This window comes from Phyllopteryx taeniolatus, chromosome 4 (assembly GCF_024500385.1).
Source record: "Phyllopteryx taeniolatus isolate TA_2022b chromosome 4, UOR_Ptae_1.2, whole genome shotgun sequence".
Lineage (NCBI taxonomy): Eukaryota > Metazoa > Chordata > Actinopteri > Syngnathiformes > Syngnathidae > Phyllopteryx > Phyllopteryx taeniolatus.
In genome coordinates, this window is record NC_084505.1 from 29,538,056 (window position 1) to 29,552,872 (window position 14,817).

The 14,817-nt window shown below is 43.7% G+C and overlaps 1 protein-coding gene across 3 annotated transcripts in view; it reads right to left on the minus strand.

Moving 5' to 3' along the window:
* The window catches only part of grin2bb (glutamate receptor, ionotropic, N-methyl D-aspartate 2B, genome duplicate b), an 86,832-nt gene that overhangs the window by 63,211 nt on the left and 8,804 nt on the right, over nt 1–14,817 (minus strand). For all 3 annotated transcript variants that reach the window (XM_061771456.1, XM_061771457.1, XM_061771453.1), the window contains exon 3: nt 561–1,241. In XM_061771456.1, coding sequence (XP_061627440.1) covers nt 561–1,241 — 681 coding nt within the window. The remainder of the gene's footprint in view (nt 1–560; nt 1,242–14,817) is intronic.

Below are 14,817 nucleotides of genomic sequence, written 5' to 3' on the forward strand. Positions count from 1 at the left end.
ACAGGTTCGCCTCTGACAACATTTTCATGTAGTAAAAAAAAAAAAAAAAAAAAAACTTTATTTGTGAGGGTAGAAACTTGACGTTTTTGTCCATTAAGTGAAAAGTGATTTTTCACATGGATTTGTAAGAAAAGCGTCATTTTAGTTTGTTGTTGCTACTGTTGCAAAGACTCGAGAGGCATCCATTTTCCCTGAACACTTTAGTGGAATACTGAATTGTACGACCTCTGGGGTATTCAATGCCAAAAACTGCAAAAATACTTGTTAGCTCCAAGTAAAAAAAAAAAAAAAAACAAAGAAAAAAGGGCAGTATTAATGAAAACAAAACCTTGGTTGTTCATTATTGACGGTGCATCTGGAAGCCTCCACCTTCCCCATTACGGAGGCTATTTAAACTTCAGTTTGTGGTTCAATTTTTCTTTTATGGTGTGTGGCCGCTTCGAACGCTGTCAGGTTGTCAATATTAATATGAATTATGTATCACAAGCTATCCTTTTGAAACAGACTGAACCACTGAAGAGCTGTTGTTGTTTGTTTCTGCTGGATGAAAGCCTTCCTACCTTGGCCGCCATGACCATGGAAGAGCCTCCGCGGATGCCCAGAATGGGGATGTGAGTCTGGGCCGAGATGAAGTCCAGGATCTGAGCGATGGCCTCCTGGTCCGTGGCGTCGCCAAAAACGACGCCCTGCAGGGAGTTCCTCGACATCTGCGTACAGATCCGATTGATGATGCTCTTTGGATCGGTCTCGTTCATGGTGACCACCTCCACCTTCGGGGGGTAGGGGATGTGCAGGAAGTCCTCTTTCTCGAGTCCCGCTCCCAGGGCCACTTCACTAGAGTTCCCTACCAAGATGACGGCGATGCTGAGGGAGCTGATGAGTTTGGGGTTGATTGGGGGAAGAGCCTGTGGCCCGGGGGAGTACTGAGGGGGGATGACGACGCCGCGCTGGGTGCTGCCTCCCCTCGGGCCACCCTGCCCTCCTGGGCCACCTACCGGTCCCGAACCTGGACCGCCCCCCCTGCCCCGAGCCCCGCAGACGGGCCGCAGGAGCAGAAAGAAGACGAGCAAGAGTGGGAGCAGCCGTGGCCGAGCATTCGGGTGGCGCGACGTCTGTTTTAGGGGCGCGGCGGGAGGACGACGGGGGTAGGAGGACGAGGAGGAGAGAAGGTGCGTGACCGGAGGGCAGGAGGGAGACGGGGGGAGGCTGACAAGCATTGCGGAGGAGTGTAAATGCCGTCCCTGCAGGAAAAGGACAAGAAAAAGGATATTAGTTATTATGGAATGTGTGTCAGAATGCCGGTAAAGCAGAAACCCTCAACAGGTGGACTCAAATGCCGTTCTATGCCGACCAATAGCATTTATTTATGGTTGTCTTATTTTCCGCTGTGGAGACTGACCAAACGTTTTGCGGTTCCTCCCATGTGAAGTCACAATTAAAAACTGCTTATTCAGAGCCGCTTTGTGAGGCAGGCAAGCGCTCAAGTCCAATGAAGAGTCCACAGATCATTTGGTGCCTTCAAACCAGAAAACGCCAAAACGGGGGTAAATCCCTTCAGCTGTTAATACCGTACGAGTTGCTAATCGATGGCCAAAACCTCCCATGTTCAAATTTGGCCCATTTCATATTTTTCCACAAAACCATGCTTAATGGCCAGTCCCCGTGTGGGTGGGTTATTTGCAAATTATTGACAAATCTCAAGTGTCGAACATGGCTTGCTCTCTTTGACGATGTAATGTTAACAGCGCGACTATTTTTTTGCTCCCTGAAAAGTTTGGATTTTGGAGATGCGAGCTTTCCTCTTGATGCCAGCGAAATGAAGTCACAGGTTTTTTTTCTTTCAACTACGTAGTTTGACATTTTCAGGCACTTTAAGGATCCCTTTTTTTTCCAATTTGAGTTGAATTTGACTTTTAATTCCCAAATAATTGGGATTGAATTATAACGCGGTGATTAGTGGTTAGCACATCCGCCTCACAGCTGAGAGGTTCCGTGATCCAATCTCAACTCAGGCCGCCCTGTGCGGAAGTATACTTGTGTGGGTTTTCTGCGGGTACTTGCAAAACAAAAATGCAGAGATCTGACTGGCTTGAAAGGGGAGTGGGTGGCGCCACCTTTTAGCAACTCCACCCATTTGAAATGATGATCACCCTCATCCGCGAGCCTCCAAATACCTTTCCTCCTCTCGGTTGTGTCCTCCCCTGAAATGGAGCGCAGACCTATTATTTTCTGTTCTTGCTGTTATTTACAGCTCCTTTATTAGCCGCCACACAAAGAGCAGCAGAGTGGCGCATAAAAGGTTAGGAAATATTGCTTTAGACCACAAAGCCGGTAGTGCGCTCCGTGTTAGTTCAAGAGGCGACGAATCAATGATCGATTCTACACAATTCAGAGAATTATCAAGAATCTAATGAATTAGAGGTGCAACAATTCATCCATTAAATCGACTACAAATCAATTATCAAATTGGGGGAAAAAAAACTATTTTCATCATCAATTCATCGCTTAAAGACCTCGTTTAACTTCAAATTGTCCAAACCCTCGCAATTTCAGCCTCTCAACACTAAATATTTTCATATTTCTCTCATAAAAGCACATTGATTGTTTTTGTGTTTCATAAAAATAAGACATTTGCAAACATTTGGAAACAGCGAGCAATAATTTTGCCAATTTTCTGATGTTATGAACCCCACCAGTAACTGAACCATAATCAATTTGTGCATTTTCTGCACTGTCGCTTTGAAATCATGTTCTGTTGTTCAATGAAAAAAAAAATTAAATACCATTGATCAATTAATAAAAAAGATAAATGACAGATTAGTCAATTATCAAAATAATCGTTAGTTGCGGCCCCATGTTTAGCCACAGTTTCTTATTGAAAAATACACGGCTACGTGAAGGTGGACAATTTGGTGCCAAGTCAAATTAAGATTGTGTGGTCTTTTTCTTTTTTTAGGCCTGCACTCAACGGGACGCATTTCCAGTTGGTTGTTGCACTCCAAATTCGACACGGAGGAGCCTTTTTAGACAAGGCATAAATGTAGCACTTGCTCACACAACACCTTTTTTCATCCTTTATTTATCAAGTAGTGCACGTTTTTAAAGAATAGAAACAAAGTTGTGAGTTGAGACAGCGGGGGGGGGGCGGGAAAGACACATAATGTGCGAAGTAGGGTGAGTTGATGAGGAAAAGCAGGAAGCGAACGAGGCCTGCATTCAAACAACATATAAGAGGTTGGATGAGCAGAAGTTAGTCAGTCTTAATTGCAGGTGCACATTCTAATTGCAAACTAGCTGAATCCTCCACGAGGACAGAAGCCAAGCGAGGGGGAGAAAAGGAGGAGGAGGAGGAACCGAGTGGGAGGAAGGCAGCAGAGCGCAGAGGAGAGAATAAATAGAGACATCCACAAAAGAGAACGGAGGTGGAGGAAGAAACGGCAAGAAGAAACCCAGAAGATGTGCGAGCGGGGAGCTAGCTGCGGCGGGCGGGGCGACACAAAGCACAAGAAAGGCTGTCAAAAAAAAGAGGACATGAAGAAGACGAAGAGGTTAAAAGCAGGAGGCGAAGATTACCTAAATAATAAAAATAGTAGCAATATGCGGTAAAAAGGATGTTAAATATGCGAAAGGTCAAGGGAAGCCACAGAGAGGTCAACCAAAAGAAAATATTCGGGGTGAAAAAAAGAAAATCAAGGCTATAAGTGTGACAAGAACACAGAGCGACAGTTGCCCATTTGAATATGTGTTTGTGTGTACCGGCAGTGCTCGGTTGCCATAGTAACAATTCAAATGTGCCTTGCACATAACACCACGATGGACAGGAAGATTCACACGACGTGCGAGCTGCAACGCCTCGCGTGCCCTCGCCCGATATTTACAGCCCCAATTCCAATGAAGTTGGGACCTTGTGTTAAACATAAATAAAAACACAATACTATGATTTGCAAATCATCCATCCATCCATCCATTTTCTGAGCCGCTTCTCCTCACTAGGGTCGCGGGCGTGCTGGAGCCTATCCCAGCTGTCATCAGGCAGGAGGCGGGGTACACCCTGAACTGGTTGCCAGCCAATCGCAGGGCACATACAAACAAACAACCATCCGCAGTCACATTCGCACCTACGGGCAATTTAGAGTCTCCAATTAATGCATGTTTTTGGGATGTGGGAGGAAACCGGAGTGCCCGGAGAAAACCCACACAGCACGGGGAGAACATGCAAACTCCACACAGGCGGGGCCGGGAATTGGACCCGGATCCTCAGAACTGTGAGGCTGACGCTCTAACCAGTCGCCACCGTGCCGCCGATTTGCAAATCATGTTCAACCTATATATACCTCAATGTTGGTTTTCGGCCTTGCCTCTTACTTGCAGTGATTTCTCCAGATTCTCTGAACCTTTTGATGATCTTATGGAGTGTAGATGATGAAATCCCTAAATTCCTTGCAATTGTACGCTGAGGAAGCTTGTCCCTAAACTGTTGGACTATTTTCTCACGCACTTGTTCACAAAGAGGTGAACCTCGCCCCATCTTTGCTTGTGAATGACTGAGCAATTCAGGGAAGCTCCTTTTCTACCCAATCATGGCAGCCACCTGTTCCCAATGAGCCTGTTCACCTGTGGGATGTTCCAAACAGGTGTTTGATGAGCATTCCTCAACTTGCCACCTGTCCCAGCTTTTTCGGAACGTGTTGCAGCCATCAAATTCTAAGTTCATGATTATTTGCTAAAAAAAAAACAATAAAGTTGACCAGTTTGAACATTAAATATCTTGTCTTTGTAGTGTATTCAATTAAATATAGTTTGAACATGATTTGCAAATTATTGTATTGTTTTTATTTATGTTACGTCCCAACTTCGTTAGAATTGGGGTTGTACTTTTGCCAGTCACTGATGGTGTAGTGGTACACTCGCCCGACTTGGGTGCGGGCAGCGTGGGTTCAGTTCCCATTCAGTGGCAGTGCGAATGGTTGTCCGTGTCTATATGTGCCCTGCGACTGACTGGCGACCAGTTCAGGGTGTAGTCCGCCTTTCGCCCGAAGTCAACTGGGATAGGCTCCACCGCCCCGCGACCCTAACCGGGATAAGTGCTGTTGAAAATGGATGGATGGATGGTGGCGCTCTGCCAGCACAAACACGAAGCCAATCATTAAGCGTGGCACAAATCTGTACACACACACACACACACCCAGAGGTAACGCACTACAATGCAGATAAAGATGAGCCAGTGCGCCGCCGCCTTTTAGTGTACCTCACATTAAAAATGAATCTCCAAAAAGAGCTCGAGGCGCGATGGAGGCTGACAGAATACATAAGGTAGCTGCTGCCGGCCCATTTGGACTCATCAGTACCATACGACATCGCCACTGTCATAAAGGGCCCTCTAATTAACGCCTTTTAAATGGCGGGTGTCACGAGCGGATCATTCCATTCGCAGACATCCGAGCTTGCGGCGAGGCCTCTCGCTCGATGAACACTGACGGCATTTACGCGGCAATTAAACTCACATATGCAGCCGCGCTCAAACGTGAGTGGCGGCTGCACAAAAACACCCTCGCGTGTTTACACGTTACTCGTATATGTAATATGCGCTGGACGTGACCAAGCGGTGAACACGCATGCGCACCGTGCAAATGGTCCACGAAGGAGGTCAAGCACGTCGTATATAAAAAAACAAATCTCACAGCACACCATCACATGAAAATGGCCGCCCCCCCAAAAAAAAAAAAAAAAAAAAAATTGTTTTTTTAAATGGCTGAACAGGTTAGTTATGTACTTTCTCCTCCTTGCGATACGTCACTGTCATAATTAGATGAGCAAAGGTTCTGCTGCGATATTCGTCTACTGTAATATTAAACATGACCAGCAGAGGGACCTGTTTTGAAACAATGTGCGCCTGCTGCGTTTGCTATTTCGCGCTTCAGAATGAAACTAAGCAAGCACGCAACAGTGTGTGCGAGCGGCGTTCAGGTACACTGAGTAAATGGCAGAGAATGTGTTCTTTTGTAATACAGATAATAATTGTAAAAGGGGATTAGGAAAATTATTTTGTGTATAAGAATGTGACGCTGTGATAATACGGAATTTATTTTGTTTTGTAGTATACAAGTAGATGTATTATTATTATTATGATTATTTTTTAATATAATAAGCCAGAGCTCCGAGGAATGCATCATTTCACCATCGATCCTGTCATGTGTGACGTGCGTGTTTTTGATTCAGGACAAAAGTCCTATTTTTGTTTAAATTCCTCATTTGAACCCTCTGATGCATGCGGTCACTACAGTGGACGGCCGCTTATCAGAATCTCAGTCATGCAACAGAGGGTTAAAAAACACACCATTCATGCAACACGTTTTTGAGATTAGAGGGTGAAAGCTGTAGCTGGTTACTAGTTTGGACTGAATGGGTGGCAACAATGTGGGAATCAAAACCTGAAAACAAAAGTCTCATTTTCGCTTATTGTCACAACATGTCCCCCATAATTCAAGAAACATTCAGCAGTGCTTAAAAGGTCGATTGCCACTAATAAGACACATTGGTGTTGATCATATTCCCGAAGAGGTCCTCATTCAGTATGTCGAAATGCAGCAACGGCCACACTTGGAGAAATAACAGGAATTAGCAAAACACACAGATCTACAGAAAACCTAACCACCAATACTTTTTGATAATCATCCCTAAATCTATGTACTGTATGTGTATTACTTTACATCTTGAAGATTTGGTGGCGAAAAGTACTTTTCAACTAAAAAAAGGATTGGACCACATGGTTGAAAATGGCAGCCGAACCAAATAATTCCGGCACCGTGTTTTGCGAGTGACATTGGGTGTCAAACCTGCACAACGCCACAGCGCTCCGTCAGGTAATCCGTAATGACTCCCTGCGGGCCGAACGGAAGCCAACACTTTTTCTATTTGTAGCCTCTGTAATTAATCAATTCGCAAAGTCAAACTGACAGAACATTTGCCCAAAAGAAACCTTGTCCAATGACAGCCATGTATGCACAGACCATGACAACTAAATTACAGTGTGGGAAGACAGGTTGTCACAATTACTGATAAATACTTTCTAATCTATCCGTCAGCTGAAAGTATTCAAAGTCTGTGTGAGAAAATACAGCGAAAGCTTAAAATTCGAATGCCTCCGGATGACATTTGACCAACAAACAGAAAGGCCTCATAAGTCACACAAAATCCAGCCATCATGCAAGACTTCACCTCAGTTAGCATCCAGTCCACAGTCCGGTTTGATTTGCTTTTTATTTGGCTTTTTGTGATGCCATTGCCCCCACAGAAATAGAGGGCATGTTTTCATGAGAACTATCGCACGAGAAATGGAAAGCTGTAAGTTTAAGTGTCTTTCCTCGTCGCTCAGGACCAACAGCAAACTGCGCAATAAGTCGGCTTTAATAAGAGAACAGAAAATACACTGCAAACGGAGCTTTGAATAGTTGTTCTGCGAAGAGGCACATGCAGTAATCTCCCTGTACACATTCCATACTTCACCAGCGAGTACAACGAAATGCACACACTGTCTCTCAGCGCTTCTTTTAATGCTACGTCTCGATCAGGCATCAAAGGGTGAGCAGTTTTTCTCTAATAAGACAATAATAATAATACAGGGTGTCCTAAAAAAAAAAAAAAAAAAATGTAGTCACCCTTTGGCAGGCCATTGTGCACGTATTCGACTGTATTCGACCATAAAGGGGACGAAATTAGGTATTTCGGCGGCGTTTAAATGTTAGTTCTGGTCACCGCCGCTCAGCATCTTGTACACAAGCCAGAACAACAGGGGGGGGGGGGGGGGATGTTACTTCACTGAAAAAGTTCTCGTGTGTATGATTAAGTGCACTTTAGTCTGGTCAAGAATCCTCTCTTGGCTAATGAGACACACTACATTTCTCCACTGAAGCTGCCTCGGCTCTTTAAATAACAATATACGCTCTCTTCATTCCGGGTAAATAAACTGGACAAGGCAGTGTGAGCGCACACACACTCCCATAGATTATAATGGCAGCAGTGTGATAACAAAACACGCACGTATGTTTTGGGGGGGAGGCTTGAGGACCCATCTATCCCCTGGGGCTTCATTACCTCATTGAAGCCATTTATTCCACCACGCTTACAGTATAGCTCCTGCTGTGGAAGGAATTTAGCAGCAGACTGACGTGCCCCTCGGCAGCAGCGAGGGGCCCCTAACCCTGGGAGGGTCCCGGACGTCATTGCTTCGAAGCTCAGCAACACGCTGCTGCAGTATGTTCAATCTGTCGCGACAAGCTCATGTTGGATTTTCGTCCCGGCGGCGCTATTCCAACATTAAAAGGGCGTTGGACTTATCAAAGAGCAAAAAAAGTGGGCAGAGCAACGTTGTAAGATGATTTTTCAGTGAAAAGGTGTTTTGGAAGTAGTTCGTAGTCGTTTGTAGTTTGTGTTATATTTACAATTCAAACTATTAATGTGCGCAATTTAACATTTTAAGCTGGGGCGTCAATTACTCGTGATTTTTCCCGATTCGCGGCAGGCCTCAGTCCGTATCCTTCGCAAATAGATCATTCTGTAGTGTCAGTGTTCTTAAAAAGACAGAACTGTACAAATGAAGTTAATATTACAAGCTGCGTTTTAACCTGCCCAAGTGTGAAGTATGGATGCATGTCCATTTTTCCCTTTTTTTAATGCCTTGATATTATCCTGCGTGAAATATAATATGAAAAATACAGTTCCTCGCACAATCAGAAGCAATAACGGCATCTCGGCCTGATTTTTGTGCGGCCATTAAATTTCGGGCCGTCATTCAGAGCGGCGGCAGCTATGCCCTGCACGATGTTCGGCCGAAGAGAAGGACAGATCTTTATTGATGCAGACATCACGTCTGCTGTGGGACACGTACTGTTCTTTAATACTTGTCATTAGGGGAGAACCCCCAGGAACTGTTGCCTTCCACTTGATTTTAATCAAATCTGTTGCGACGCAAAAATCTACGCTAATTATTTCAGGGGCTGTCACTCGGGACTTCTAAGGTCTTCACACTTGTTCCGGCATATATGAACTAACATTGAGCACGATCGATCTACCGGCTGTCGAGAATTCTGACTATTGTAAATTGCCCATAGGTGTGAATGTGTGCGCCAATGGTTGTTTGTTTCTATGTGCACAATCGACATGTCTTTATGTCTCATAAGTGTTCTCTGTCAATTGACTGTCCGTTGTCATACTAGAGCGGCTCCAACTACCCGAGACAAATTCTTTGTGTGCATTCTTGGCAAAATAAAGATGATTCTGATTTCGATTATAATCGTTATAGAAGCCGAAACCGAATGAAAATGCTCCACATAAACACCTCAATCATAAAAAACAAGCCAAATTCAAATGGAATTTCATTCGGTTTCACACGGGTGGAATATTCCTTTTGCCAAACCGTTCAGACGTAAATTTTCACCATTCGGAGCCGGGAAAAGCTTTGTGTGCGCTTGCTTTGTCTCGACGTAAATGTGCGGCAACGTCATCGTTTACGCACAACGTCAATATGGCGGCTTCCGACTGACCTCGTAAGCGACGGAGATCTTTTCAACTACTTATAAGTGATTTTTATGAAGCGTTATTAAACTAAACGCATAAAAACAGTCACAACTACTGTACTGAATTGACGACGGACCTCCATCTTGATAAATGACGTGACGTTCACGAAGTGCGCATGTCACATGGCTATTCCGATTAAATGTAGTGCACATCGTGTATACACCCGATCGGAATTTCATTCTTGATAGCTTTGAGAGTACACATTTTTTCCCAGTTATTTGATTTTGTCATTTCTAGGGTATTTTATTTCATGAAACAAAACAAAAAATTGAACACAATCAAACCATCCTTCCTCCACCTTTGGGCCAAAATGTTCACCTCGTGTTGGCATTGTACCGACTGTGTGCCCATTAGATCTGAAGTAGAGCAGAAAAAGAATGGCGTCCTCTATCAATTCGTCATTTTTCTGTTGGTTTACTCATTAGTTCCGTGTAATGGGACCAAGTTCCATTTAAAACGCAAGCTTGCCTCCATCTCGTCAAAGGACGCTCACTCAGAATCTAATCAGAGTCTGAAAACTGGCCAAATGAATTTCAGAGATTAGAAACCCGTGTCCTCACCTCACAAATGCATCTGTCTTCAGACTTTCCAGTGTGTTCACCATTGTTAGTTCGCAAGTAAACAAAAAAACAAAACAAAAAAACTCCCAATTTAACAAGACAAGCCATGTTTTGGAGACTTTTGTCTTTAAAATGTGTGAATTAATTCCCAGTTGAATAACTTTTGCATCAGGGTCAATTTCAAGTCTAAGCAGCTCTCTAACTGTCATACGAATTTCTCACGTGTCAGACCTCCGCCATGCAACCTTCCACATTTTCCGCATTGGTCCTGCGACCCAAACCGCAAATACAGGCTGCCCGAAACAATTTGGAATCACTTCGTAGTCTAATACATATTTCAATTACATTTTTTGCTCAAATCACTGTGGCTCAAATTGTGTTGCTTTTTACAGGGTGAAAAAGAGAAAATCACAATACATTAGCCACTTATCCAATCCAATATTTATTAAACGCACTACTGTATAAAGTAATGGGTTATATTATAACATTACAGTAGTTCAACTGTATGCTTAGTTTTGCAATTTGACTGAAGCGTGTGGATTTCTTGTCGCACTATTTTCGCAACAGCATTTCAAGTCCATTGGCAGCAGAAATTTCTTCTCGATTTGTCTTGGCAACTTTGTGTTTTGGTGTCACCTGCAGGACTTGAGTGGAACTGCAACAACCAAAATATGTAGTAGGAGTCGTCGGTTGTCACTGTTTCATGTCAGAAAAAAAAGAATAAAATCTTTACATACGTTGAAAGCGAAGTACACGCATACCGATAGTTGGCCGTTAGTTTCAGCAAAGTCATGATTTCGGATTTCATTGAAAGGTATCTTGGGCGATTATCCTGTGACGTCTGGGGTGTCTTATACATTGATATTTTTGACCGCAAATCCTTACGTGTGCGGTCAGCCCAGCCCAGGACTCTAGGATTGTGACCAACTAGCCAATTAGGAAGCTGGCGCTGCTGCCGCACACAAATACAGAAGAAATTAGCTGTGCTGAATGTGTGTGGATTTGTATCACAAGTCATTCACCATGATGAAAATAACATGGAGAAGACTTGGGCTATGTGCACACTCCAGGTCAATTCTGATTTATTTATTTTTTGCCCAATGGGACATGTATGTAACCATTTTTCATGTCAGTGTGAACAGTGCCATTCCGATTTTTTTCATGTCTGACTCAGGCCTCTTTCATATGTGGATATAAATCGGATACGTATCCGATGCGAGTGCAGTATGGACGGACGCTCACGTAACACTCATCCGACGAATACGTCATCAAAAGACTGTTTGACGTAACAGAAACGCCGCAAACGGCAACAGCGGACGGAGGAGCAGAAAACAGTCAGTGGCGAAAAGAAGATGCTTTAGAACTAATAAATATAAGAAAACCTCCGGTTGCACACATTTGAAACTGACCTACGCGTGGGCGGGGCCATATTTACATCCATAAACACGCCGTCTCGTGTTTGTGCAATGTGACGTCTTGTTTTCCGCGCATGCGTGTGACACAGTAGAAGTGGCATTTCTTTTTTAATGTGAACAACTCCATAAAAAGATAAGATTTAACAAAAAATCCGAGCTCAGCATCATGCCCTGCAGTGTGAACGTAGCCTCTTGAGTTATCAGATTCACTACCAACTTAGCCTATCTTATTCAATTTCTTCCGCTACGCATTCTTCTTCTTCGTATTTTTCGTTAGTCTGGATCTTTAGGTCGGGTCATCTGGTATGGGGCAGGACACTTGCATTTCTCGATGGAGATATGTGTATGGTGTGCTGTGTTGGTTATTGCAATTACAACACGCACCAAAGGAGCGGTAAGCACACACGACCAATTTTTTCTTGCAACGTGTGGCGACGCTCACATTTAAAAAATCGTCGGATGGGTGTGTGTACCTCGCTTTACTTGTCAGGACCAATATATCACACCACATCATTCCACCTTCCAGCGTTGCAATTCACCCTCTCGAAGGGAGCACCACTGACTTTTAGCCTTTCTTCCTGACCACCGATCCCCAGTGCTGCGGCATCTTCAAGACGCCGAGCGACTCGCAAACAACTCCTGCTGCTTCCTCTTGCACCTCTGTTGCTTCTCCAGGGAAGAGCCGTGTCCTTCTCACCTCTGCAGCTTTCTGCTTTACAAAAACTCTCCTGATCCCGACTCCACTAATTAGGTGACAACCTGCAGGCCCCAGCCACCCCCTCCGACACCTCCCTGTGTGCCTACAGAGACGTACTCACAGGAACAGCTGGCGGCACAGCCGTCCACTGGCGTTGGTGAAGATAAGAAACAGCAACGCAAAACTAGAAAATGGAAGTACAGTGGTAATTTGACTTACGAGGCCCCCAACTTACAAGGCACGAGGCGTCGTTTGGTAAAGTTTTGAGCAGGCTAGAGCTAGGCCGTCGCTTGAGCAATGAAGTTATTTTAATTCCGTGGGCAAGGAAAGCCACGGTCGCCAATCAGTCAAACACACAAACTTAAAACAGCATTTTAACAACTATTCAACGGCGGTAGGCATGCTGGGAAATCCTTTGACAGCAAGCCACCACGAGGACGTCAAAACATGGTGGCTCGCTTTTAGATTTCCCAGCGTTCCTAGTGCCCCTGTATAGTTGTTAAAAATGCTGTTTTAAGTCAGTTAGTCCCCTAATACAATAAATAGTTGTAATGTGAATATTATTAGAGCTTATGCGTGTTTATCTGCCCTCTGCAGCTTTTGTAGTGTCTTAACTATTTTTTATTATCTTGCACCAAGAGTGAACATGTTATTTGGGCACATGACCTCTAGCTTTCAGGACGGTATGCAAGCCGGCTGATGTGCCGATGGTCTCATGGGAGGTGGAAAATAAAGATGCCACGGGTAATACATACCTTACGAAAGAACAAGCAAACCTTAGTATTATTAATACTAATCAGACTTAAGAAAAACAAATAGAAAGAGAGAGAACATGCAAACTCCACACAGGCGGGACCGGATTTGAACCCGCAACCTCAGAACTGTGAGGCCGATGTGCTAACCAGTCGGCCTCCAATAACATAAATTTTGTAATTAAATGACATAATCTCGTCACATGTAATTAGTTACTCTCCAACGCTGGTTAGCCTACGCTTGGAGTTACATGTTTTTGTAAGTCCTCATATCAATTGCCGTTTGAGGACTGTGCGATCAAATATTATTTAGCTTGTTCTGACATCACACCCAACCGCTTACTTTCATCTGCGCACGGATCTCATCGTTTCCTTTTGTTCTGTCAGCGTGTTCCATTAGTGAGGAAAACCTTCAGAAGAGCGTTAAAAGACGCCCTTTGAATGTGGTGCGCAAAGTGGCAGTTCTTGATGAAATTTGTGATCGTGTTATTCGTCGTCACTCACAACCAGGGCACAAAAAAAGGATGCTGCGTCTGTGTGAGAGAACACAACCGAACGAGGGGAAAATAAAAAAGAAAAAAAATCACTTGTGTTACACACGTTGCAGATCTGTGCTGCAGATCTTGGGGGGGGCGAGCTCTGTTTGAGCGGCACGCCAAGGAACGCAGCAGCGTGGGTAGAAGCGGCTTCGCAGCATCGGGCCCCCTCCTCGCTATTCTTAGCTCTTCCTCCTCCTATCACAGTCACACATGACCAGGTGGAGGCAAGGCGAGGTACGATAAAAAATAACATAGGATGTGAGTCGCACTTGCTTCTCAGTTTCTTTTTTTTTATATTCACTGTCTGAATGCACGTTGACGGTTAGCCATGTTGCTTGTAATCCAAATGATTTGAATTTGAAATGGTGCTGGTTCACAACTGGAGGGAATTGTTTTCAATGCAAACACTAATCACTGCAAGTTCATTGGAAAAGCGGTGTTACTTAAAAGTATCCCATTCAAGTTACATTGTTAATTGCACATTTATCAATATTACATAACGTAACTAAAATTTTGGCTTGTGACACAAAGCAAAAAAAAAAACAAAAAAAAAGTGACGTAGCTCAAAAAATGTTGGGGCACTCGTAGTTAAGGTATTACTCTACTTAAATATCGAGGAGACCTGGATAAGCTCAAAGATGAATTCATGTTTTTGAGAAGGAACAACAACCAAGCAGCTTACAAATGTATTAATAATTCATATTTCTCTGAGTTTCTCCTAAATACAAGCATAAATCATGGCCCACGATCGCCGCTCAACATGGACTATGTTCTCACTATCAACTTTTTCTCTAATCTCAGGAAGACGGTCAAAAAGGAACTATTCACCCAACCACGAACATACTCAGTCTAATCAGTCATTAGTCAGTATTAAGCAAGTTCTATAGAAAGTGAACATAAATAGTCTACACACCCCTGTTCAAATGCCAGCGTTTGATAAATGCAAATAAAGATGATTCTGATTCTGATTCTGATTTTGTGATGTACAAAAATCCGACCGAGTAAGCATTTTAAATAAAAAATAAACACCTGAAACAAAGTGATTGCACCCTCTTATTACAAAGGATGTAGCAGAGTTTTATAATAAACCAATCACATTCAAACTCTTGTTAAATGGCAGTCAGCATACAAGCGCCACCATTTAAAGTGCCTGTGATTATATCCACAAATAAAGTTCAGCTCTTCTAGTAGGCTTTTCCTGACATTTTTTTGCGTAGTTTTTGCTTTGTAGCATGAGCCTGAAGGTTTTATGAACACTGACTGTCCATAATTCCCTCC